Source organism: Jatropha curcas, chromosome 3 (genome assembly GCF_041381405.1).
Source record: "Jatropha curcas cultivar XTBG-Jc1 chromosome 3, XTBG_Jcur_1.0, whole genome shotgun sequence".
Classification (NCBI taxonomy): Eukaryota; Viridiplantae; Streptophyta; class Magnoliopsida; order Malpighiales; family Euphorbiaceae; genus Jatropha; species Jatropha curcas.
Window position 1 is genome coordinate 725512 of NC_143153.1, and position 23627 is coordinate 749138.

General features: G+C 33.7%; 5 protein-coding genes across 10 annotated transcripts; 3 read left to right on the forward strand and 2 right to left on the reverse strand.

The window, feature by feature from the left end:
* Positions 1 to 1447: 1447 nt before the first annotated feature.
* LOC105644817 (phosphoribosylformylglycinamidine synthase) lies at positions 1448 to 5203 on the reverse strand. 4 transcript variants are annotated; one of them, XM_012230294.4, is made up of 5 exons: positions 4788 to 5198; positions 4535 to 4638; positions 4214 to 4327; positions 2061 to 2144; positions 1448 to 1731 (listed from the first exon to the last, which is right to left on the reverse strand). In XM_012230294.4, the coding sequence occupies exons 1-5, from the start codon at positions 5086 to 5088 to the stop codon at positions 1675 to 1677; spliced, it is 660 nt and encodes a 219-aa protein (XP_012085684.1). In that variant the 5' UTR covers positions 5089 to 5198; the 3' UTR covers positions 1448 to 1674. The 4 variants fall into 4 exon arrangements, with proteins under 4 accessions (XP_012085684.1, XP_012085685.1, XP_020538967.1 ...); XM_012230295.4 differs by having other exon boundaries at positions 1658 to 1930; positions 4788 to 5201; XM_020683308.3 differs by lacking the exons at positions 1448 to 1731; positions 2061 to 2144 and adding an exon at positions 2655 to 2946 and having other exon boundaries at positions 4788 to 5203.
* A 1615-nt stretch (positions 5204 to 6818) lies between these two features.
* LOC105644815 (oxidoreductase, 2OG-Fe(II) oxygenase family protein) lies at positions 6819 to 10326 on the forward strand. 3 transcript variants are annotated; one of them, XM_020683610.3, is made up of 7 exons: positions 6819 to 7045; positions 7124 to 7278; positions 7529 to 7884; positions 8708 to 8846; positions 9144 to 9210; positions 9301 to 9422; positions 9809 to 10326. In XM_020683610.3, the coding sequence occupies exons 1-7, from the start codon at positions 6939 to 6941 to the stop codon at positions 9940 to 9942; spliced, it is 1080 nt and encodes a 359-aa protein (XP_020539269.1). In that variant the 5' UTR covers positions 6819 to 6938; the 3' UTR covers positions 9943 to 10326. The 3 variants fall into 3 exon arrangements, with proteins under 3 accessions (XP_020539269.1, XP_012085682.1, XP_012085683.1); XM_012230292.4 differs by having other exon boundaries at positions 6820 to 7045; positions 7127 to 7278; XM_012230293.4 differs by lacking the exon at positions 7124 to 7278 and having other exon boundaries at positions 6824 to 7045.
* Positions 10327 to 11030: 704 nt separating this feature from the next.
* On the forward strand, positions 11031 to 11634 carry LOC105644814 (chaperone protein dnaJ-like protein). The gene has a single exon (XM_012230291.4). It carries the CDS (start codon positions 11140 to 11142, stop codon positions 11431 to 11433), a length of 294 nt encoding a protein of 97 aa, XP_012085681.1. The 5' UTR covers positions 11031 to 11139; the 3' UTR covers positions 11434 to 11634.
* A 2685-nt stretch (positions 11635 to 14319) lies between these two features.
* On the reverse strand, positions 14320 to 16047 carry LHCA2 (photosystem I light harvesting complex protein). The gene is made up of 5 exons (XM_012230290.4): positions 15888 to 16047; positions 15387 to 15572; positions 15255 to 15292; positions 14652 to 15166; positions 14320 to 14535 (listed from the first exon to the last, which is right to left on the reverse strand). Exons 1-5 carry the CDS (start codon positions 15941 to 15943, stop codon positions 14518 to 14520), a joined length of 813 nt encoding a protein of 270 aa, XP_012085680.1. The 5' UTR covers positions 15944 to 16047; the 3' UTR covers positions 14320 to 14517.
* A 5370-nt stretch (positions 16048 to 21417) lies between these two features.
* Positions 21418 to 22864, forward strand: LOC149497282 (meiosis-specific protein ASY1-like). The gene is made up of 6 exons (XM_089719589.1): positions 21418 to 21588; positions 21669 to 21745; positions 21824 to 21881; positions 21985 to 22151; positions 22229 to 22366; positions 22469 to 22864. The coding sequence occupies exons 1-6, from the start codon at positions 21459 to 21461 to the stop codon at positions 22520 to 22522; spliced, it is 624 nt and encodes a 207-aa protein (XP_089575715.1). The 5' UTR covers positions 21418 to 21458; the 3' UTR covers positions 22523 to 22864.
* Positions 22865 to 23627: the final 763 nt, after the last annotated feature.

Here is a 23627-nt window from a genome sequence, read left to right on the forward strand (position 1 = left end):
AGTCGAAGATATATATGTAAAGTAATGAATACAACCTGCATATATTATCAAATTAGGAATGCTAAGTCACCAAAAGGAATATAAAATTATGTAGAGATGGTGACTGCTAGAGCATTTCAGGACGTAGGAACTTGCACTATAATGTAATAAAACTTGTAAACAAGTAGGAATCTTTTTTTGGACTGAAAAGGACTGATCATGGAGCCAGTATATGCTTAATTTGAAAATTGGTAGTATTAGATTAGAAAATTTTAATTGATTAAACCTTAACACGTCCCTTTGTGGCTTCTTGGAGAGTGATGCGAATCATTCAGATTCAGCTCGAGTTCATTGGGCCTGGTGATTCTTCTTGTCATTTATGTATTAGTAAAATTTTAAATTTGATGGATACATTCTGCATGCATGACCATATAACTGTCATTTTAATATACTTAATAAATATAAATTTGGTACCAAGTGTGGCATAATTGATTCTCTTATTAGTGCGAGAAATAAAAAGTCCCAAGTTCGAGTCATCTCCGCCGTAAGAATTTTATAATAGCAAAGTAGGCACAAATGGGCAGCATATGGCCCCTCTAAACTGCTCTATAGGACGATGAGTCAAAAGGCTCAAAGCTAGGTGAAATAAACTACCGACAACCAACCAACACAGCCTACACTATATTATGCATTTGGAATTTAGTTTACACAGCATCTCAGGAGCATTTTTTCAACCACTACTCTTATGTTTGCCTCCAATCAACACCATATTATGACTTGCGAACACAAAATGTCACCTCAATCTACGTGATATCAAGTCACCAAAAATTCATGACATAATGGCAAATGCCTTGTTTGACTAGTGCACATAGAAAAAGTAATTGATAAAGCTAACCTGATTAATCATAAGGACACTTTTCAATTACAGAAGAATCCCACTAGGGGCAAATAATCTCATATTAGATAAGAAAATTAACCTGAACCAGAAATCTGAGGTAATAGAAGCATTTGAATTTAGCTGGTACCCACTCCGGCGTTCCCTACCGAATGACTATGCAAGCAAGAACATAATCATATCCAGCAATCCCACATGGCTGAATGTTATTAATCAAATCAATAGTTAAGAAAGCAGACCCTTCAAAGCAGGTATAACAAAGGTGCATGTAAATGGGTACAGGTCCTACGAAAGTACAGCTACCTACAACCGAGGTTAGAACCAGCAGGGGCCAACCTTTACCACTAGTTTCGCATTCTCTGGACTTCCTGGACTCGCAAAGAGATATATTGACACAACAAAGGTGACAATCCAGATTTTAGGGCACTTGAACAACTCTATATGCACTCCCCAAGTAATTGAAACATAAAAGTCAAACCAAGATGCTCCATCTATTGGTCATCCATAACCAAATTTATCTAGGGCCTTGTTGATATAAGATTGCCAAAACAAAAGAAAAAAGAATAAACAAAGTGAATAGATAATTTTGTTTCCTAGTTTGTTACTATTGAATTACTATAATATTCATCTGGTGCAGGTGTAAAAAAAGATCATGCTGAATCATGATTTCTCCACCAGCAATACATGGATTAATCAAAGAACGCAACTGGAAGCGAAATAGTGAAGAAAAGTTAGGAAGGGTGGGCAATCATAAAGCCCCACAAGATCCGTATTCTGTACAAAACAAAATAATTTTCCTACTACAGAAAGTACTTCATTCGATCATCTCTCCTCATGGCATTGTATACCGCTTGCACCTGGAAAGCAACAAAGGTTCTTATCAACAAATGGTTATCTACTTTGTCAATTGGAGGGCAGAAAATATAATGATAATGAAGTGTTCCTGATATATTCTTGACACCATAATAGATCGCAAACTTCTTGGCAGGGAACAAGGTGGTAAAGTTCTTAAGCTGTAAGCACAGCAACCCATTTCAATTTATCTTTTGGGTGTTTCTGTGAAGAAAAAACAAGTGGTGCTTCATTGATACTATTTTTATGAGTTACAGTGTGAAAGTGAAGAGTGTGTGTGTTAGAGAGAGCGAGAGAGAGAGAGAGAGAGAGAGAGAGAGAGAGAGAGTGAGACCTGTTCACTGGAAACGACTTGAACTGGACCAATGTTGACAGAGACATACTTGCCCCTTGATGATACTTTCTGCCTCACATGACCCTGGCAAAAGCTCTTTCAATTAGATACTTGTTCTTAAATAAAATTATGTAGGTAGCTAATTTCAACTGGCCATCGCAAATTTGGCAGTCTAAGAAAAAGAGTATGTGAAATAGCAAAATTTTTCCAGAACAAGAAAACATTTGAAACTTACATCCGCAATTTTATCAGAATCTTATGGTTGATGCAATTTGAATTTTACGATTTCAGCCGATTCTCATGTCTAACAATTCTCTTACCCAACAAAACAAGTGAGAAAAGTCAACGTAGAGAAAGAAGAGCAAGAGAAGATGATGAAGATGAAGCTAGTTATATAGTTATATTCTCTTATATTAGAAGATGAAGATAATGAAAAGCTTGAATTTGGAAATGATAATAAATAGATATGGATTTGATAGTAAATTTTAATGGCTTAATAGTTTTACTTTATTTTTATTTTAAAATTTGAACTTTATAATTTGATACTTTGAACTTGACAACTACACAAGTCATTAGGTTCTCTTTCACTTTGCCTTTAGTAAATGATCTGGAATTGAAATTTATATAATACATTATTTGGAGCTTATCACAACAATTGAAAATTTGCAGCTACCGGTAACTTATCACAACAATTAAGAATGCTTCTCCACATCTTTCCTGTTGTTCAATTCTGATGACTGACTTTGCCAGTGAACTGCAATGGGGAAAATTGTTACCTCGTGAGGAAAAACAAGTTTGACCTCTTAACTAAGACTATCATTGAGGATCTCTGTACAATTTAGCTTCTGTGCTGATTTTTGGTCTCTTGCGAAGTGAGAAATGGTTCCTATTAAAGAGAGATATTTTGGTCACTCTTCAACTTATGCATGGTTTATTTGTTTTACTCTCTTTGATTGCACTGTCAAGAGTTGAAATTCACCACAGCAGGATCAGCAATATATCCACATAACAATGCAAGGAATAATACCGACCTGACTATATTATCCAAAAAAAGGATTGTAAAAGCAAAACCACAGACAGTATCAATCAATTAAACTAATTGGGTGAGACAGTTATACTTAACAATGCACTAGTCTTTCTACACAATGTTGTTCAATCTAACCTGTGATTGATGAAAATGTAACCCTGGTGATGTGGTGCAAAAAGCCACATGACATAGCTATGTTCAAAGACCATCAACAGGTGCAAGCCTTGTTCCATTACAAGCCCTGTGTCTAAGTCCTCCATACTTGTTATTGAAGTTATATGTATTTTCTTTCTTTTTCTTTTTTAATTAGACTTCTTATTTTATTTTATTTTCTATTGTATGTTATATAGGTTTAGTAGTTAATTTCCTTGTTAGATTATAATTCTTATCTAGTTTAAAGTTTATATATTTTTTCATAATTAGATTTAGGTTAGTAATTGCATTCCTAATTAGTTTTCTATTTGCAATCCTATACATATCACTCAAACTCAAGAATGTAAAACAGTTTCTCAACAATAATGTTATGAATTTCCTTTAATAAAGATGTGTTTGCTTTATTTTATCCCGAAGTTCTAGATTGAATCTTGTTATTTTAAGGTATTCGAATATATTATTGATTTTTGTTTTAAGGGTTTGAATTTGATAGTGTGTAGATACTTTACCGAGCTATCTGCTGCGGCACCTGGAATATTTAAGTTTGCATTGGCAACAACAGGAACCACTGTTCAGTTGCTGTCAGTTCTACGTCTCTATTTACTGCATGTATTAAAGTAACATCTTTCTGATTTTCTCAGGAGGACAAGCTGTTGGCTAACAGTGGTTCATCGATCCCAGACACATATTCTCTGTTATATTTCATTAGTCGATCTTCTAATACCACTCATTTCAAGCAAAGGATAAATAAAATATCCAGCAAAACCTTAAACTATCTAGCTTTCAGAAAAAAAAAAAAAAAAAGTATGAATCTAGTAAGAAGGTTGTATGGGAATAAACTGAGAGTGTGATATGGAATCACATGCACCGACATGCCAATCTTAAGATTTTATTTCATTTAGTGCATCAAGTAAACATCTTAATTATCAAATTGATTTGCAGCAACCAGAACTGAAAGAAAATGATATAATACCTCAGGGATTGGTCTCTGAATTACAGATTCAACAGCAACAACCATAGCTTGCACAAAATCATCACCTCCAGTTCCAATTGCAGTAAACCCTCTAACTGTTGGGTATGAGTTCACCTGGCAAGTGAAAGAGAGAAACAAATTAAGGTAAAGATATTATTGCCAAAGGAATACCCAAACACTAAAGTGTCATAAACTGAGTTTAATACACTTCAAATGCGGAATCTATAATAAAACTTGAAACCACAAGCAACATTGAGAATATTGTACAGGACTATACACGAAAGGAAAGTGAGAATTACAAGAAAGAAAATAAACGTTTACCTTCTGATCCAAAACAAGCCATTCATTAGTAGAATCATCCGTTACTGTACCTCCAATAACAACGTTTGTGGTCTGCCCGACCCTTCCTTCCGTCCTTGACACCTCTGAACCAAAAATAAGCAAAATTATCTAATCAACACACCAATAAATTTCACTTCCAACTTATAATAAGTGCCTATTTCAGATAAAGACAAAAAATAATCAAAAAGCGCAAGTAAAGCAACAATTTAAAAGCAAATGTTGAAACATAAACCTGAAATAGCTTTGAGAACAGCTTCTTGGGGCGGGCCTTGGTCCTGGTCATCACTGGAAGCTGAGGTTGTATTATTACCAGTATAAGAGGAGCAATTTAGATGGTTTCGTCTCGTTAAGTGAAAACCGCGAGCCCCAATGCTTCTTCTACAAAATCCACAACTCGATTTACGGCTTGAAAGTCCAGAGACGGTGGTTCTCGAAGGAAGCGATAGCGAACTGAGAGCTCGATTTTGGTTATGGAGAGGTCGCCATGGCTCTGCTATGAACACAGGGAAACGCAAAATGGTCCTGCACGCCATCTCTGGTTTTTTATTATTTCTCTTCTTCAAAATGAATTCCTAAGCAAAGGCTTTCGAAACGGTTTTTTTATCGGTTTTGGCCTTTCGATTAACGAGATATTATTCTTTTTCCCTCTACCGTGGGTGACATGGCAGTTTATACTGGACATAACAAATGTAGTAGTGCTCGTTTTAAGTCATAGGTCAAACCGTATAAAAAGACATAAGTAGGCGTATGAAAGGCATATCTACGCAGTTCTGAAGGTCCTTATTGTCTTTTCGACTAAACCCCTTATGGGAACACAAAGAAGAAGTGAGTGGTCGAATCATTTCCTTTATAGTTAATTAGTTATGGTCGGTTCCCGCGGGAGAGTGTGATATATTAACGCCATCTGTTAAGCCTGGGAAATAAAGATTGCAACGGGTAACTAAGAAGCGGATTATTTCCCAGAAAATAAAGATTGTGACCTTGTTTTTTTTTTTTTGGTAATACGCATACTAGAACTGCATTATGAATTATAAAGAGATAACAAAATCTGACAATGCATTCCTGACAATGCAAAACACCACGCTGCTGCTGTTGCTGGACAGTTGCGGTCCTCCACTCGTTTAGAAGCCGATTCATGCTGTGAACAATTTGTGCCGTTGAAAAAATATTTCCCATTCCATAACAGTTCATTCCTTGCTGGCCAAATAGATCATGCTGCAAACACTACTTTTTGAGTTACATGTTTCTCATGCAATCTGCAGGAAAAAGTTAGTAAAAGACACGTTGATTGTGAGCCTGTTTGGTTGTCATGAAGTATTAAATTTCCGGAAAGTTAAAAACTTCACCTACCTAGTCGTATGGCAAGTAATTTTCCCTCTCGTAAGTGTAACTTCCTGATCTAAAAATTTCTTTTTTCTCCATTTTACCCTTTCTTCCTTTAAGATTATTTGTGGTACTTGCTCTAATTATAAAAGACAATAATATTTATAATGTAAATTTAAATATATTTAAAAAATAAAATAAATTGATAAATTCATTACACTTAGATAAGAAAGTGTAACTCTCTTGCCGTCTCTAAAAGAATTACTTCTTTCGTATAAAAGAAGTTATATGATTTATTTTATAAGAATTGAAATTAATAATAATATAAATCAAATACAATCACTTCACGTCCTTCCAGTAAATTATATTTTTCCAATTTATTTACCTCAATTAAATATCACATCATAAAGATTTAAAATTATCCTTATACTCAACAATAGTTATTTTATCTCTCTTATTTGATAAATGCACTGATTCATTCTAAAATTTATTTTATTAAAATATTTAACTTTATAGGAATTTCCGTTGAGTGAGAAATTAAATAGTAATTTAGTAATAAACATGAGGGACAAAATAATAAAATTATTAACCTCTAGCATTTTCTTTTATGAAAAGACTAAAGGAAATAGTTCAACAGGAATAAAACTCAAAAATTAACAATATATTTAACAAAAGCTAAATAATTATCTACCATATAAAAAATTTTTTTGTTTTGAAAAGAAAAAAAAAAAAGTTATTTACCCTTTCAAAATTTATCCCAAATAACTGTGGAGGGCATAGTCGTTAAAATAACTGCCGCTGCTAATAACATGAACATCCGAGCCCTTAGCTTTGCTAAAAATGCGTCGTCGTTTTAAATGGTACACGGGCAACACGAAGGCAAGGCAAGTGACACGGTGTCGTTTATACCCGACAGACAAAACTGGAAAAAGTTTCCACGCCATAGGTTCGCCTGCTCGGTAACTATACAACCATAAACGGCCACCGCACTTAAAAGCCCTAATTTTGAAAAATCTAGCAATCAAATCGATTCCCTCCTCTCTCGCTCGACTAAATTGAAATGTACGGATCCGATAGAGTCACCGATGAATCGGAACGAACAGCTTTGCGGAGAGCAGAGAAGAAGTACAAATTATACTACGATCAGGATTCTAAATCCTCAAAAAAGTAAGCTATTAGCAATTTCAATTGAACGTTGTTCTTTTTTTTCTCTTGGTGCATTTCGGTTTAATCAGCATTTATCAGCAGAAAAAAGCGACCAAAGCAAGTGGATTTATCGGAGGTTTTAGATTTCAAGTCAATTTTGGACTCTTATAATCAAAACGGTGAACTTTCTTACGGAATTTTAGCGGTTCACTGCGGTTTTGATCGTCCCGTCTTCTGCTTGGAAAGTCGCCCAGGTTTAAATTACCTATCCTTACACTTCAATGAATGGTTTCACGTATATGATAGCAGCTCTGGTTAGTCGGACAATAGAAGGAGGTTTCGATGACGTTTGGACAGGATAAATCATTTTATTATATGTATTTGTTGATTATGGCTTTAAAGTTGAAGAATTTTGAACTGGATATTTTTTCTGCATAGTTTGGTTTTTATTGAAATTGGAAAGGTTGAAATCGGATTAAAAATTTATATTGTTTTTCGTTGTAGGTTTTTATTTCATTCCTGGAGCATTAAGCATAGAGGAACAATGCCTATGGATAAGAGAGAGCTTGATGAATTTTCCTCAGCCTCCTAACAGAACAAATCACAATGCTATATATGGGCCTATACATGACTTGTTTATCGCAGCAAAGGGGAGGAAAGTACTTATGGAGGATGAGAATTCACTTCTCAATTTGGATGGATCTGATGCCTGTGTTGATAATGGAGATGCTTGTAGATGGAAATTTTATGAAGAATATGTTGCTTCATCAAGAGGAAAGACATGTAAATCCGTTTCTGCTTCAGCTTTATTGCGAAGGCTACGTTGGAGTACCCTTGGCCTGCAATTTGACTGGTCCAAGGTAATTACACATTAAACTATGTTTACTTTTTGAATTGCAAAATTGATCGTCTCACTTATTCCAGTATGTTTATTGTAGAATAGGAGCATGGACACAAATTTTTTGAACTTTCAGTCCTTTGAGTAATTCAATCATATAGTGGACACTTAAGCTAGTATAGCAAGAATATAGTTTCAAAATCTGTCTGACCAGACTATTTTTTTTTCTCTTTGCAACCATCAATTTCACTTATGGATGGAAAATCAAAACTATTTCCATTTGTGCAATGCTCTTCAAATTTATCTCAGTATGTACTATCTGAGTGTGATACCATAGCACCAGTACAACAAACTTACCTTTCACTGTTTCACATGATGTGGAATTCGTGCAAGTTTCATGAAGATATGGTACTCTTTGTTCCTGAGCTTCAGTTACTGTGCATTATTTTAAATTGCTGTAGATTATGGTGGATAATCATAATCATTTCTATTATAGAGATTGACCACTATGGATTTATTATTCAATATAAACCATTATCATTAGTTGCTTATAACAATATGCTCCATTGGAGATGGTTAGTACTTGCCATTTCAAATGCTGTACAAATCTGAAATTTGGAGTGTGAAGGTAGTAAAACTCTTTTAACACACAAAATGCATAAACTTGCTACAGTTTTTAAGTTTTAACTCAGGTTGGATATGTGAAGAATTTCATTTGTTATCTTGATTTATGCACATTGATTTGCATGCTGGAGGTAAACAGTTAGTGCAACATTATGTTACATGTTAATAGTGAAACTTAACAATTGGAATGAATTTCTAATCCATGTTAGTTCATGATGTAGCGAAACTACAATGTATCTCTCCCACATAACAAGATCCCTAATGACCTCCAGCAATTGGCTAAAAGATTGGCTGCTCCTGCAATGCCTATGGGAGAAGAATTCCGCCCAGAAGCTGCCATAGTAAACTATTTTGGATTAGGTAGTTTTTATTGAATTTACTTCTTGGAAGATTCTTGATTACATATTTTGTATTTAATTTGTGTTGTTGATATTGGTCTTAAACTGTTGTTAAATCAATTGAGTGAAGTTTAAAACAAGATAGAGATACACATGCACAAGTGCAAAGGCATATGGCATACCCATGCTCAATGTTATGTACATGGCTATAAATTTTTTTTTTCTTTACTAAATTTAAATAATATTTAAAGTGGATTTAATATTAACAGCCACCCAACTCTTAAAAATCTTCATCCTTATCATTTAAATCTTTTTTCAGGTGATACCCTTGGCGGCCATCTGGATGACATGGAAGCTGATTGGAGTAAACCTATTGTTAGCATGAGGTATATTGGAAATTCTACCTTTTTTTCTTATTCTTTATTTCCAATTGAAAGAAGAAAAATGTGGTTTCTGACTGTATCTTTCCCTTTCAGTTTGGGCTGCAAGGCTATATTCCTTTTGGGAGGAAAATGTAGGGAGGATCCGCCATTAGCAATGTTTCTACGAAGTGGTGATGTAGTGCTAATGGCTGGAGAAGCAAGGGAATGCTTTCATGGTAAATTTCATCTTCCGCCTCTAGGATTTTCTAACACTAATGAAGATCTGAATTACATTTGACATTTGGAAATTCAAGTTCAAAATGAAAAATCAATCTGATAAAAAAATGTTCTTGAGATGCTGGCAATTTAAATTTCTTCCATAGAGTTCTGTATGTACGCATTCCTGAAGTAGAATGTGTAATTTGCATCCTAAGGTAGAAGTGTTAGCGATGGTTAACCACCTCATCAAAAAAGATTTATTTCCAATGAGTAACTAAGAGAGGTGCAGTACTGTCCAAAGAAATTATATCCTTAGAAATGATCATGCGTTCTGGTGACTTCTACTTTCCTTTTTTTTTCCCCCCTAACTATTAATTCAATGCTTTTGTTTCTTATGCATTAGGTGTGCCTCGAATCTTCACAGATGAAGAAAACGCTGAAATCTCACCACTTGAATTGCATTTCTCACAAGAAAATGATCTCTTACAGTATATTAGAACATCGAGAATCAACATCAATATCAGACAAGTTTTCTGAGCATGTTGATTCTTTCTCCTACAGACTGTAGAATTTTAATCGCTATTGAATTATAGAGGCTGATGGAAAGATGATAGTTTTTGAAGATCTCAGAAGCATCCGTACAAAGATTAATTCGAATGGTTGCACCAACAATAAGAGTAATTCGTTTTTAGTTGAAATCTAAACAGTTTTGGAGGTTAGAGAGGGTAGAAGACAGGCAACGGAAAAGATTCAATTGCTATTGCTGATGATTTAACATACTCTAACATGATCTAAACACAGAAATAGGTTTAATATTCTGTACTCCAATACATTTTTCAGTTTAGACCGAACATGTCCTTTCAGCCAGATTGAATTACTATTTTACACTATATAAGCAGAGACTATTTTTGATGATTTGTATTTTACGTGTTCGGGTAACATACACAAGTTTTTAAATTATATCTTAATATCTTAATTTAACACTTTCGCGTTTCTATTTTCAAGAAATAACTATTATATTTATAATTTTTGTTTCAAACTTACTTTCGGATTCTCTCCAAAATATTTTCAGCCTACTAAGGTTTAGATTTTGTTTGCATTTGTCGGCTCACTAAGGTTTAAAAGGTGAACTCTCAATAAATATTTACTACATTTATGAAAATCGAACTTCACTCAAATAAAAAAAAAAAAAAATTCTAACACCCATTATAAAATTTATAAAACTCAATTAAATTTGTGCTGTATTCATCTGTTTAGGTCCACGGTTCACACACAAAAAAAGATAAAAAAAAGAAAAATCTTAAAATTTGTTCTCGTATAATCCAAGCTCCATCTATCCACTCCAAGAGATGGCCCAATTGGCCATACCGTCCATAATAAACAACTAAAAGTTACTACTGGCCGTCAGATTTGTGTATGAACATAATTCACACACCAGAATGGGATCTATACCGATAAGCAATAAAAAGAGAATCAAAACAAAAGAAAAACTATCAAAAACCAAAATTACACACAACATCTTCACTATCCTCCAAAATTCCTCGCATCAACTCCACCAAACACTCACGCGTCTACGTGTACAATTCTATTACCACTTTTATTATTTTAAAAATATAAATAAAAAAACAAACAAACGCCAAACACCAATTTAACCTCTCAAAACAAAAATCTTCCACTTCTCCCCTTCCTTCCTTCACCTTCTCTCCTTCTGCTCCCTATCCGATCTGCCACAAAATGGGTCCGCTCGTCTTGACTCAGCTCGCTACAGGGCTTAGTGTGCTTGCCGGAGCTGTTATCGTCAAATCGGTGATGGACCAGAAGCCTATGGCCGGTCAGTTCCAACGGTGTCCAAGTTGCAACGGTACAGGTCGTGTCACTTGCCTCTGCTCACGTTGGTCAGATGGAGATGTCGGGTGCCGGACTTGTGCAGGTTCAGGTCGCATGGTTTGTAGTAGTTGTGGAGGGACGGGTACGGGTCGACCTCTTCCGGTACGAATATCTGCTCGGCCACCTAACGGCCGGCTCTAACCGGTTTGTGCCTCGAGATTCTATAGCTCCTTTCTCACTTATATGTTTGTGTAATTTTTTGTCCCAATTACAGAATTAAATTGTATAATATAAAAATTTATGATGGTAGAAGATGGAGATGGGAGATTAGTAGGTTGTAATTACTGTACTGGCTACTGAGATTCTTATAAAAATCGATAAAAATTTATAATTTTAATTAAATTTCTTTCCTAGTTTCTTGGTTTAGTTTAATTTCTCATTTCGAAGAATATGAGAAATGTCAGAAATGTCTCGTTTTGGTTTGAGCATGGTCCAGATCCTAATGAATAAACGGAAAGAAAAATTCCATGTGGGTTGTTGTTGGAAGGAAACGTTTCCGTCCTTCCTTTGGCATAATTTTTTAGATTAACAAATAATTGTTCCGTTACTTTTGCTTAATAAATAATTAAGTTAAACAACACATTGTTTGAAATATAGAGCAAACAAATCCTTTCACATTTTGCAAACTATTCAAAACATTCCATAAAATTTTGTAAAATTCATTTTTAAATTTAAATTTGTAGAATTCATTTATAGATTTAAATTTTTGTGTTTAGTATGAACAAGATGAAGAATTTAACTTTTATGAATTTGAATATAATTGGATTAAATTTTATTAAAAAAAATTGAAATTTTCAAATGAATTCCATAAATTTAACTAATCCAAAATTTTCTAACAAAACTCTTTACTCTCTTAACATTTTAACATTATTAAAGAATTCTAAAATTATTATGCAAATGGTATTTTAGAAATAAAAATAAATTTTATTTAGAATTCATTTATGCTAAAGTGTAATTTTCTTAAAAGGAATTACCCAACAAAATAGGATCGTTAAAACTGTTACCGAACAAATCATTGGTCAAACAAAAACTACAACTATCATTAAGGATTCTGATTCTGGACTTCCATTCACCAAGCTATTTTTGGACTCCCGGTGGTAGGACGACTTCATGGAATCTGTCAAACGGCCGCCAGCGATTAGTTCTTTCTTAAGTCAATGAGTTGCCGTTACTTAAAAACCGCCGTCTCTGACGAAGCCAATTATTTTGTTCTTTTAAGTCGTCGGATGACTGCGCCTACCCTCTCAGGTGGCCAGACTAACAATTTCTTTTAATACTCAAACTACTTGTCGTTCCTTTAAACCATTATCGCAGACCAACGCACTTCATAATGACACGGAATCCTATAGAAATTTATTCCATGAACTCTATGACAAGTTTTGAAAGAGATCCAAGATCAAAGTAAACTCCCCTTTGTGGCATCCAAAGCTTAAAGAAGCAAGAACACCAATAATAGAGTAAAAGAATAAGATAAACGCCACAATTTAATTGATAAGTTTACCTTGATTCTTGATGCAATTAGAAGAATGCAATTTCACACCCTCTAAAGCAAGAACACGCCTAAGCATGGAAGAAGAAATTCTCTTTTTTGATTAATTTATTGAATAATAATATGTACAATAGAACAAGCTATTTATATTAGTTCTAAGAGATCCAGATTCTTAAAGGATTTAGATTAGTTAGTCTAAATTAGCTAAGGATAAGGATTTAGCAAATCTAAATCAACTAAGGATTTGACTAACAAAATCTTAACAACTTAAGGATTTGGATATCTAATCCAAATCAACTAAAGATTGACCAAATCTAAACAAAATAAGGCTAAAATAATCAAGGGTGGCCGAATTATAGGAGGCCCAACCCATTAACATTGCAAAAATTCAAAATAAACTAATTAGTTTAACTAGAGGCAGAGGCGGACACGGTCTGGGGCGTGCTAAGCCGCACGGGCGTGCTTCAAGTCAAAAGTGTTCTCGCGAGAGGCAGAGGCGGGCACGGTCTGGGGCGTGCTAGTTGGCACCGGCGTGCTAGTTGTCACCAGCGTGCTTCAAATCAAGTGTTGTCTCGCAAGAGACAGAGGGTTGCACGGTCTGGGGCGTGCCGCCTTGCACGGGTGTGTTAACATAGCACTGTCTAGGCATGTCATATGTTGGAAATTCAAGTTTCAACTCAACATGTGCTTCCATTAATGTGAGAAATTTAGGTGTTCCCCATTCTTCCTTGAGCTTTATGGTTGAGTGGTAGTGATTCCGTATCAGATACTCCTGTCATTAGCATGTTAAACCCATTTAAATACCACACACAATCTTTAACCTTTTGCTTGAAAAATTGAGTTCAAATTTTAGAGAATAAAACCTTTTTTTTTTTAAAACTTGCTATTCATCTGAAAGTATTGAATGCAATAGCTGATTAAAAGACTTATAATTAAAAATGTGAATAGGGTTTGGGAAAATCAGATTGATGGAATAGTTTTTTAAATTAAGTAGTGAATTAGATTCAGTTTATTATTATTAATAATGTATGCACGGTAGCTGTAACCCAAAGAAGACGATCAAGTGACCTTTTGACGTAGGATTCACTTTCTTGTTGAAAAATATTAGGAAGGAGGGGGAAAAAGAAATCCTTTAAAATTATTAGGTGGATGGAAGAGTTCTAAAAGAGATGTTTCATATTTTTCCTCCTCCCAGCTATATCCATATATCTCAGGAATCAAAGTTTTCTTTCTTCCTTTCTTTATTTTAATCATACATGCACAAAGCGTATGTTGTCCAACTGGGTTAGAAATTATTAAGTAGAATACAGTTAAAGTAAATATGAATAAGTTGCATCCTAAGGAAGTTGATCCCTTCTCTTTTTAGGTTTTTGTATAGTAGTTTTCAGATTGTGCATTTCTTGCTATATGTATATTTGGTTTAGGATTGGCACTTTAACTAGATATCAGAATCTTGATCATTAATCTTTGTTGATCCCACTTAATTAACGAGTTTCATTATCAATTCCCTTAATGGATGCTTTTTACTAGCTAAGATATATATAAAACATATATCTAATTTAGAAATTTTGTACACTAATCCACCAGCATTCTTTTTCTATGAGAAAAACCGTAACACAGGCATTACAAGTTCTAATGATACAAAAGGTTCTTTCGACAAATACAAATCTTTCATGCTCTTTCCCAGCGTTTCTCCCATATTTTCAAGCCTTTGCTTGGCACTTTCTCTGGATCCTTCACTTGGGGCTGAAAGCCTGAAAAATACATAATATAAATATTCAATTAATCAGTATTTTTCATTACAGGAAATGTACCGATTTAGAAGATTTAAACTCAAAATCTCTTTAACTCTAGAGTGATGGTTACTTACAGCAAAAACGGTGGCATGACCAGGATCAGCAAGATGGGCAAAAAGATTGTCAATAGGGCCTGTGCCTGTATAAATATGTTGGAACCAAGCACCCATTACAGCCAACATAGCCAATCTACCATTTTTAATCTCCTTTGTCCTCAACTCTTTAATCTTTTCCGGAGAACCACTTCCCCAACCAAGTGGGTCAAACCATAACCCACCTGGGTAACCAACATCGGTTCCAGTAAGCTTGTTGTTGGGGAAAATTGGGTCAGTGTTAACAGACCCTGGTTTAAGAATATCTGCCCATCTTCTTCCCTCAGCCCAACCGATTAGAATGAGCTCAATAATGAAGAGGGTTGTGGTATCTGTGAAGTATTCTAGTTTACCAGCATCATACCATGAAGGTGTGTTTAATATACCAATTTTTGTTAGGAATTCTGGAATGAAAATTCCAGCTGCACCTAACATTGCCCATCTGCAGTGAACAAGCTCTGCTTGTACATTCCATCTCAGAGTTTCAGGATCAGATCCTGTACGTAATGAATGCCCATTTTCAAAACAAATATAAAGATTTCAATTTTTCAAAAATTTGAAGATTTAATTAGCTTTTAAACTTACCAAGACCTAAGGGATCGAAGCCAAAGTCTCCAGGGAGACTGCAACGGAAGAAACATTTCAACAAACACATAACCTGGAATTATATGGAATGATAAAGCAAAATTTGAAGGAACAAGTAGTGTAAAAATTGACCTGCCATCAAGCCATGGAGGAGGAGTGCTGCCTGGGAACCAAAGAGGTCTGTCAGGATCTGCAGCTGCACAAACTGTAACAGATCTTGAAACCACTGGTGAAGATGTGTTGCTTCTCAATCTCAACTTCTTTCCACTAAGGAAAGAAGCTTTTGTTGCCCCTACTATGGATCCACTCTTTTGGGAACTGCAATATTGACCATCTAAAATTCATCAAGTATTTCTATTTTTTTTAAATTATTGGCCCTCTTAACACAATCAATGTAATTGAAGTTTCCACAAAAAAATTAAATGTAATGAAATAAAATTTTTATTTTAATTAGATTATATTACATTCCATTACATCTTGTCTAATTGCACTTATGATCGTTATAAGTGGTTAATTGTAGTGTGTGTTACTGCAAAATTTTTTTTCTCTGCGTTACTTGTAATGCCAGATGACAAAATTTTGGTAATAGCATCATTAATTAGAGTGTGTGTTGAGGGATTAGATAGAACTTGCCTTGGAGAGGAGATGGAGACAGCTGCAATGGCAGGGGAAGCACAAGCACAAGCCATTTTAGGCTAAAATTTCTTTTTCTGGAATGAAATTGGGGTGTGTACGAGGGTGATATGGATGCAAATTTGTTAATGTATTCAAGGGCTTATCTTAAAGGATAGGAGAAAGAATGTTCAATTGGCTAATGGATTGCCATGTGGCATGCAGAATCTGTTATCAAACCCTTCTACTTCCACTTCATTTGCCTACCTGGATAAATCATAAATTGGTGGCTCAGGTTGTTTGCCTTGAGTTTCATATATCTAAATATCGATTCCTATTGGGACCTAGTACTCCCTCTTGACCTCTCATTGTACGAGAATGCAGTCTAAGGGTCTATTTAAATGTTATGTTACTGAACACTGTAAAAATTATTTAAAAAACTATTACGGAACAGAGCCTAAATATTTTTATATATTTGATATAATTTATGACCAACCAAATGTTGGTTGGATGGTAAATGACCTCAGTCCCTGTAAGATCAAGGATATAAATTTGATTCTAGGGAAGTGCAATTGGGAAGGTAAAAAAGCTTTATGCTAATCAAAGGAGATTCTCCTGGTTTTACCAAAAAAAAAAAAAAGAAAAAAGATAATACTTTGGGCTGCATTTTGCTCTTGAAGTGGAGACAAGAAACCAAAAGACTGACCCAACTTCAAGCATGCTTCTCCTTTGATGGGCAAAGCCTTTGAGGGACCTTGTTATGAGTGAGACTAAACCCATAATTGAACTGGTTGGGCTGGGCCGGTTTATAAAGTTGAAAGTGAGCCCAAAACCAAAAATTCATGGGTTGCTCATATCCAAAGCCACTTCTAAACAAAAATGGGGATTTACATTTACTCCCCAAGTCCCAACCAATGAGACAATATGGTCAAAAGAACAAATCAAAACAGAAGAAAGGACCAAAACAGCATAATCTAGTTAATTTAAAAAAGATCTCATAATGATTAAGGACTCCAATAATACGGAATCTTAGATTATATTTAAAAGTTATAAACTAGAAAAGAAAATTTTAAAGATAATATATATAAAAAAAAAAAGAATGTCTATTAAGCTAATTAACCAGCTGACCCCACAAAAAGAAAAAAAGAAAAGGAAAATCTTTTTGTTGTTTGGTAGAAGAGAATGCAAATCCAAATTTGGTTGCCACACCTTAAATTGGTTCTTATCTTCATATCTTAGAAGAAATCATAGCTCCCATTTGTATCACTTAGAAGTAGATAAAAGTCAGGCCCACAATCACACTCTTTTCTGTCAACTTGTCCTCCAAATCCCTAATTAGAAAGAAAAAAAAAAATCAACCAAAAACCCTAATTCTTACATGTCTCATATTTCTCATCACCACCTTCAACACAAAAACCCTAATAAGAATATCAATTCATGAACTTGTAATAAGATCACTCGTTTATTAAATATTAAATATTCTCCTACTGGAATTTAAATACGAAATTTTACTGTTCTAAAGGCAATTCTAATAATACTAAGTGATGAATACAAATAATTAATAAATTTTATTCATGAATATATACATCTTTTATAAAGTTTGACATATTTATTAAGAATTGTGCTATACGTCCCAAATTTGATTTCATTGTAGCAGAATAAAATATCTAAAATATCCTCAATAGGTTCAACGGCGGATTTTATCCACAATATACACGGATAGTATTTTATACATTTTGACCGGTTACAATAAAAATTGTGTCGGACCCAAGTTGAGGTAACTATATTTTTCGTTTTATTTAATGTAAAAAAGTAGAGTTGGATATTTCCAATCAAATATGATTTTTACTTGCAAAAGCTGCACATGATTTCACAGCAAGGCTATGATTAAGCTTTCCTGAGATGTAAAGATAAGATAGCAACTTAATTAATAATCCACTAAGTAATTGTAATTAGACAAATCATAATCAAAACCATATTTACCAACAGTAAAAAGCACCGACCAGGAGATCTAGTTTGGTAGGCTTAACAGCAAAAATGCTGTGCTTTTTTCTTTCAACTTAAAAAGACAGGTTCTCACATGCCTGGACGCCACCACCAACAACCACAGCAGCCTGGGCCTTTTAAGGAAGCAAATGGTGGTTGAAGTTATTACATGTAAATTCTAATTAATCTATGTTTTTTGATTTAAGGTCTACCAACAATATCAAAGCATGTTTGATAGAATTTAGCAAATCCTTAATTTTGGGTTGTAATAAAATCATCTCTCTCTCTCCCTTACTTGAAATATTGCCTTGGATTCCTTTACTCTACTTTTCCATGCAAGCATGTGCTAGCTATTAGTACTTGTAATTATGTCTTAAGAATTACAGCAAAAAAAAACCATTCTGTTAATTATGTCTCCTCAGAATTATATATGCATGTACTTCTCTTCTAAATTATAACATACGATGTTTGTTCTATGAAAATTCTCTTTCTCGTTATCTCTCGATACATTAACTATGTATAATTAGAGATAATTCTCTCTTAATTTATCCAGATCAGACTAAATTTTAATTTCAAATTTGACAAAGTAAGTAAGAAACATAATACGAGAGTTTCTCAAAAAGCACGGATCACTTTTTTTCGTAATTTTAGATTTCTTTATAACAAGTAGATTACGCCAGAGGAATTCATTATATGTCCGGAGAAACGGGTAATATAGATTGTGAATAAAAGAATCAATGGTTATGGTTAAACTTAGAATTAGGGCATTGAATTACAAAGCCAATGACTGTTCTTTTTCTCTCTCTTGATGAGGCATAAGAAAGTAGGGTCAATATAAGCAATTATTCAAATTTTTTTTTTTTTTCCAAATCTTGAGGTCATTTTCATGGTTCCTTTGTTGCGGAGTCAACAAGCCAAGAGGCAGTCCTTAGCATCATTGACTTGTGTGTGGGAGAAAAAAAAAAAAAATCAACAATGATCCTAAGCTGATCATCTTTCTGAAAGTACTAAATAATGTAACATTTGGTTTGGTTTTAATAATTACTACAACAACTTTGCCAAACCTCTAAAAGTTATGATTATAGTGTCGGATTCTTTTGGTCATTTGGCCCCTCCCAACCAAAAAAAAAAAAAAAAAAATTACATATATATACTCATTATTATATTTTCACATGCTGCTTCCATTAAAGCCATAGATTATAACTTCAAATACTATAATTGTAATGCCATCATTGACCAAGTTTGCAATTTGAGAGTAGATTGCAAGTAGTACTAAAGAGGGGATGATTCTTGTTAGGATACTAATCTTCTGTTATGTGGTTATAGTGCTAAGGGAACATCATAGTCACCTAATTGTTGGGATTTTAGGGCAATGTCTTAATAACCCTAATTAAATTATCCATCCCCATCACATTTGCTTTATTGGAAGTCATGTGGTATTTTCTTGCTCCAATTTTGTTAAGTGGGTTGATGTAGTTATCAGAATATCATCAATGGTGGCAAATTCATTGAAGTTTTGCAGGTGTCACTTAGTAGGTCAACTTCAAGTGGTGATGCTTTTGCCCAAAAAAAAAAAAAAAAAAAAAAAAAACAAATACATGCATCTCCAAACATCAGTCAATAAATGTCTAATTATAAAGAAATTAAAAAACGAAACCCATCAAAAACTAAAATTCCCATTACCAATCTAAAAAACAGCATGAAATTTTCATGCATTTCAATGATATTTACTCTTATTTTAATAAAAATTTATTACACTCACATGTCACATTTAACAAAGCTCGAACTCGTAGCTTCCGGCTCGACATGGCTGTGCTCTAACCAATTGAGGCCTCGGTCCTTAACTGGAGGGGTACCAACAGTCTCTTAATCTATAGATCAGGTCTAAGTAAGTATATCCAATGTGATAAAGGCAGGAGAAAGTTTAATAAGAGAGATTTTCCATGCCAAATATTTTTCTATTACTCACCTTTTTTTTCTTTTAATAAATCTTTTTGTGGTATTTTCAGTTAAACAGTTTGTATTATGTCCTGATGATTCATGATGAGCAGTGTTTAATAATTATGATGAACATGAATATTTGAGTTTGATAATCATGTGTTTACTGTCTTGAAAAGAAAAGGAAAAAAAGAAAGAAAAAAAAAAGTTATTGCCAGCCAGAGAAATAACATAAAGGGAACATATTATTGACAACAATCTAATTTCAAATAATTAATGTTGTACAATTTGAAGAGTACAGAGACTTACAAAATGGGCAAAAATGAAACAACATCCTTTCTTGTAGGTTAAGCAGCCAACTGCCTCTTTTTCTTTAATTTTTATTTTTATGGAATTTTTTTTTTTTTTGTTGACTTAATTAAATAAAACCCTATCTCTAAAATGTGATGTATGCACATCAACCAATCATTTTCACCCTTTTCTTTTTTTTTTTTTTTAAATTTGTTGAATTTATAAAAAAATATTCACCATTCCAACTCTTATTAACTCAATTAGATTTTCCAAATCAAAATTAATTAGCATCACATATGTAAAAATTTATTTGACTTGAAATTTTCAGGTGCTTTCTGCAACTTACAAAGAGATTTAAAATTGATTAAGTTTAGCATTGACCCTCTCTTTTTCACCTAAAACCCAATTATTAATTGCTCTAAACCCTAAATTAAACACTTGACCCCAAAAAAATATTTTAAAAATTTGTATTTAATATTTTTAGAAGTCAAATACATAATTTTTTTTTTAAAAAAAAAAGGAAGCAACAATGACTTGTTTGAATATATGTAATGATTTTGTAGTTAATTAATGATAATATTATTAAATTTCGATCTTTTGCTATCAATAATAATAATCATGAGGATTATTATATTTAATACAGCATGATATAGCCCTTATGACTCTAATTATGCACTTATCATCAAAACCTAAACAATTGTAATATGGATTTATTATGTGTAATGCACCTAAATCCAACCATCTTTTGCTTATTTTATTTCATCCATATTAATTTAGAGTCTACGTATGTTAGTAATGGGATTCTATGTATTTCATTAATTGTTAATTATAATTACTTATTTTTATGAATTTTAATCAATATTTTAAGGATGTTTGGTTGCCCGAATCTCGGAGAAAAGCGGGTTGGAAAGTCGGATTCCGATATTTGATTGGTNNNNAGAGCACCTTTGCCTGTTAACTCTTAGCAATGATCTGTGGTCTGTCCAGGTCAATTTGAGACTAATCCTCCTTCCTTGGTTGACCCTTCTTTAGAATCACTATCCATAAAATGTTGCATTATGTTGACAAGAGTTATAGTGTTACTACTTGAACTCAGAAGTCAGCAAATTTTCTGACAGTATTGCATTTAACATTAGCTGTCAAATGAAGTCCTTTAACTCTGAATGTGCACTGAAAATCAGTTGATTTTAATTCAAATCTATAATTATTGCAATTTTATTCAATATTTTTTGAGTCTCCAAATTTATAAGATTTGCAATTTGTCAAAGAACTCAATATAATCAACAAAATTTGAGACAAAGTCTACATGAGCGCATTAAAGAACTGACAACTGACTTTTACTTTCTACAATTTCAGGCTTTATACCATGCTCTTCCAATGAATTATGTAACAGTTACAAAGCTTCAGAGCATGCTAGATGGAGAGGCAAATCAGACCACTGTGCGCAAACTAATTGATAAAATGACCCGAGAAGGTTACCTAGAAGCCAAAGGCAACCGCAGGCTAGGTATGTTGGCAAAACATAGGCTCTCCATTTTAATAATTGGACGATCCAACTGCGGTGAATTTAATATTCTTCTTTCACAGGCAAGCGTGTTATACATTCAATTCATACTGAGAAAAAGCTTATGGAAGTGAAGAAAGTCTTGAACAATGATGCTATGGTGATAGATATGATACTCAACCTGTTCATATTTAGTTGCAGGAATTCGTTTTTCTAATTGTTTTTGCATTTTGATCAGGACGTTGATAATAACGAACAAAATATCAAGTCCAACCATTTAGAATTCCAAAAAATAGGTATTTGCCCCAAAATTTTTTTAGAATATCGTTTTGACTTCGTACAATACTGTTCCTTGTTCTCCCAACTCCAACTGAATTTTTTTTTTTCTTTAATTATCAGGGAATGACTATCGGGATGCCTCAACATGTGGTGTCCTTCACTCAATTGGATCAGATCTTACACGCATGAGGGTAAGATCTGACATTAATCATAATGGATCCATCAGGAGTGAGCAGACTATCTCAAGGACAAAGGAAAACGGCAACACTCCCACAAGCAGAGCTGAGGTTACTACATTTTTGGACAACTAATCCTAATAGAACTGTTCTACAGGCGACTAATGATTTACTGTTGGCACGTACAGCCAGTTATGTCAAGAGAAAGTTACGCTCGAGGAAATGAGAATGGCAGAGCAAATGGGAACTCTAATTATTGTGATGAGGCAGATGCAGTTATCTGCAGCATATCCACCCAAGAAAAAAGGACCAGGAAAACAAGCTCTGTAAGCCTTAAATTCCTTACCAATATCTATAGTCCATCACCTATATCTAGAGCCTCCATATTTTCACAATTCATATGGGTTTGGCCTCCTCTTCCTTTTCAGGTTAAGGAGCCTATTATTCAATACATGAAACGGCAGAGATCTCAAGCCTTTTGAAAGACTTTTGTGGAGTCCAATATCCTCCAAATTCCTTTCGTTTTAATTAGAAGGTAACCATGTCATTTGCCGTTTAGATATACACGCCCTAGAAATGCTGACAGGATAATGGATAGCGATTTTCGTGTATAGAAAAGGAAACTTAAATCAAATAGGCCATTACTGCCTTCCTTTTGTTATCTACGTACTTGAATGATTATCCAGTCAATGTTAACCATGGCTGGTTTTCCTAGGTTATGCTGTTTGCCATAGCTTAATACGTGGGGACAAGGGATATAAACTAAAATTGTTTTCCTTTTCATTATTATATCATTCTAGCTCTTAGCACTTTGGTCTCTACCATATTATTATTCTAATCTTATCCTTAGTAGTGGCAAGTTTTAGAGCCCATGGATTAGCGTTTATTATATCTATTATTTTCCACCAAGCACCTAGGATTTAATTTTTTGACGCCATGATTCTTCACAAATGTCATTTTCGTATGCGAGCTTCCAATGGACTTGCCTCATCATATAGGAAGTTATAATATATCCAGAAAGGTAATATCAAATCTAGAATCGAGATAGTTTAGTCGCTGGATTATTTAGGATGTTGACCCCCTATCTGTCTCTGTGCAAAAATCCAATATGAACATAATAATTAAGCTGGAATCAGTATCTAATTAATTAATTAATATTTAAATGCACACTTCACTAATTACTGGGATACAAAAAAATTTTCCAAGTGAGTAATAATTTCAAAGAAGAGTGTCCTGACGTAGTTTAGTGCAACCATTTACATGAGAAAATACATTTCAAAGAAGAGTGCCCTGACGTAATAATTTCGCTTCATTTAATTATTATAGATATTATTTTTAGAAACATATAAATTTAATGATTTAAAAATAACATAAAAATTTTATCTAAGTTTTTAAATACAAATGAACAGTATTACTGCCTTGGAAGAGATTATTAAGGGTTGAATATGAAATTTTATAATGGATCGACTTGCCGGTATAATGGAAGGAAGAATTGAGTGGAATATGTACAGTTAATGTTATATAATTAAAAATTAAAATGCAGTTCATCCTTTTAATGTATCTAAACTAAATACATTTTCTATCTTT

What these genes read in the sequence shown, in the direction of transcription:
- LOC105644817 (XM_012230294.4), bottom strand. Translation starts at nt 5,088, where the DNA reads ATGGCGTGCAGGACCATTTTGCGTTTCCCTGTGTTCATAGCAGAGCCA. An exon ending in TGTTCTCAAAGCTATTTCAG is followed by an intron (nt 4,639 to 4,787) that starts GTTTATGTTTCA and finishes TTTTTGGTTCAG; the next exon opens with AGGTGTCAAGGACGGAAGGA. An exon ending in AAGTCGTTTCCAGTGAACAG is followed by an intron (nt 1,732 to 2,060) that starts GTCTCACTCTCT and finishes GTTGCTTTCCAG; the next exon opens with GTGCAAGCGGTATACAATGC.
- LOC105644815 (XM_020683610.3), top strand. Translation starts at nt 6,939, where the DNA reads ATGTACGGATCCGATAGAGTCACCGATGAATCGGAACGAACAGCTTTG. An exon ending in AGTAAACTATTTTGGATTAG is followed by an intron (nt 8,847 to 9,143) that starts GTAGTTTTTATT and finishes ATCTTTTTTCAG; the next exon opens with GTGATACCCTTGGCGGCCAT. An exon ending in AGCAAGGGAATGCTTTCATG is followed by an intron (nt 9,423 to 9,808) that starts GTAAATTTCATC and finishes CTTATGCATTAG; the next exon opens with GTGTGCCTCGAATCTTCACA.
- LOC105644814 (XM_012230291.4), top strand. Translation starts at nt 11,140, where the DNA reads ATGGGTCCGCTCGTCTTGACTCAGCTCGCTACAGGGCTTAGTGTGCTT.
- LHCA2 (XM_012230290.4), bottom strand. Translation starts at nt 15,943, where the DNA reads ATGGCTTGTGCTTGTGCTTCCCCTGCCATTGCAGCTGTCTCCATCTCC. An exon ending in GTCTCCATCTCCTCTCCAAG is followed by an intron (nt 15,573 to 15,887) that starts GCAAGTTCTATC and finishes TCAATATTGCAG; the next exon opens with TTCCCAAAAGAGTGGATCCA. An exon ending in CTTCGATCCCTTAGGTCTTG is followed by an intron (nt 15,167 to 15,254) that starts GTAAGTTTAAAA and finishes CATTACGTACAG; the next exon opens with GATCTGATCCTGAAACTCTG.
- LOC149497282 (XM_089719589.1), top strand. Translation starts at nt 21,459, where the DNA reads ATGAATTATGTAACAGTTACAAAGCTTCAGAGCATGCTAGATGGAGAG. An exon ending in CAAAGGCAACCGCAGGCTAG is followed by an intron (nt 21,589 to 21,668) that starts GTATGTTGGCAA and finishes CTTCTTTCACAG; the next exon opens with GCAAGCGTGTTATACATTCA. An exon ending in TTTAGAATTCCAAAAAATAG is followed by an intron (nt 21,882 to 21,984) that starts GTATTTGCCCCA and finishes TTTAATTATCAG; the next exon opens with GGAATGACTATCGGGATGCC.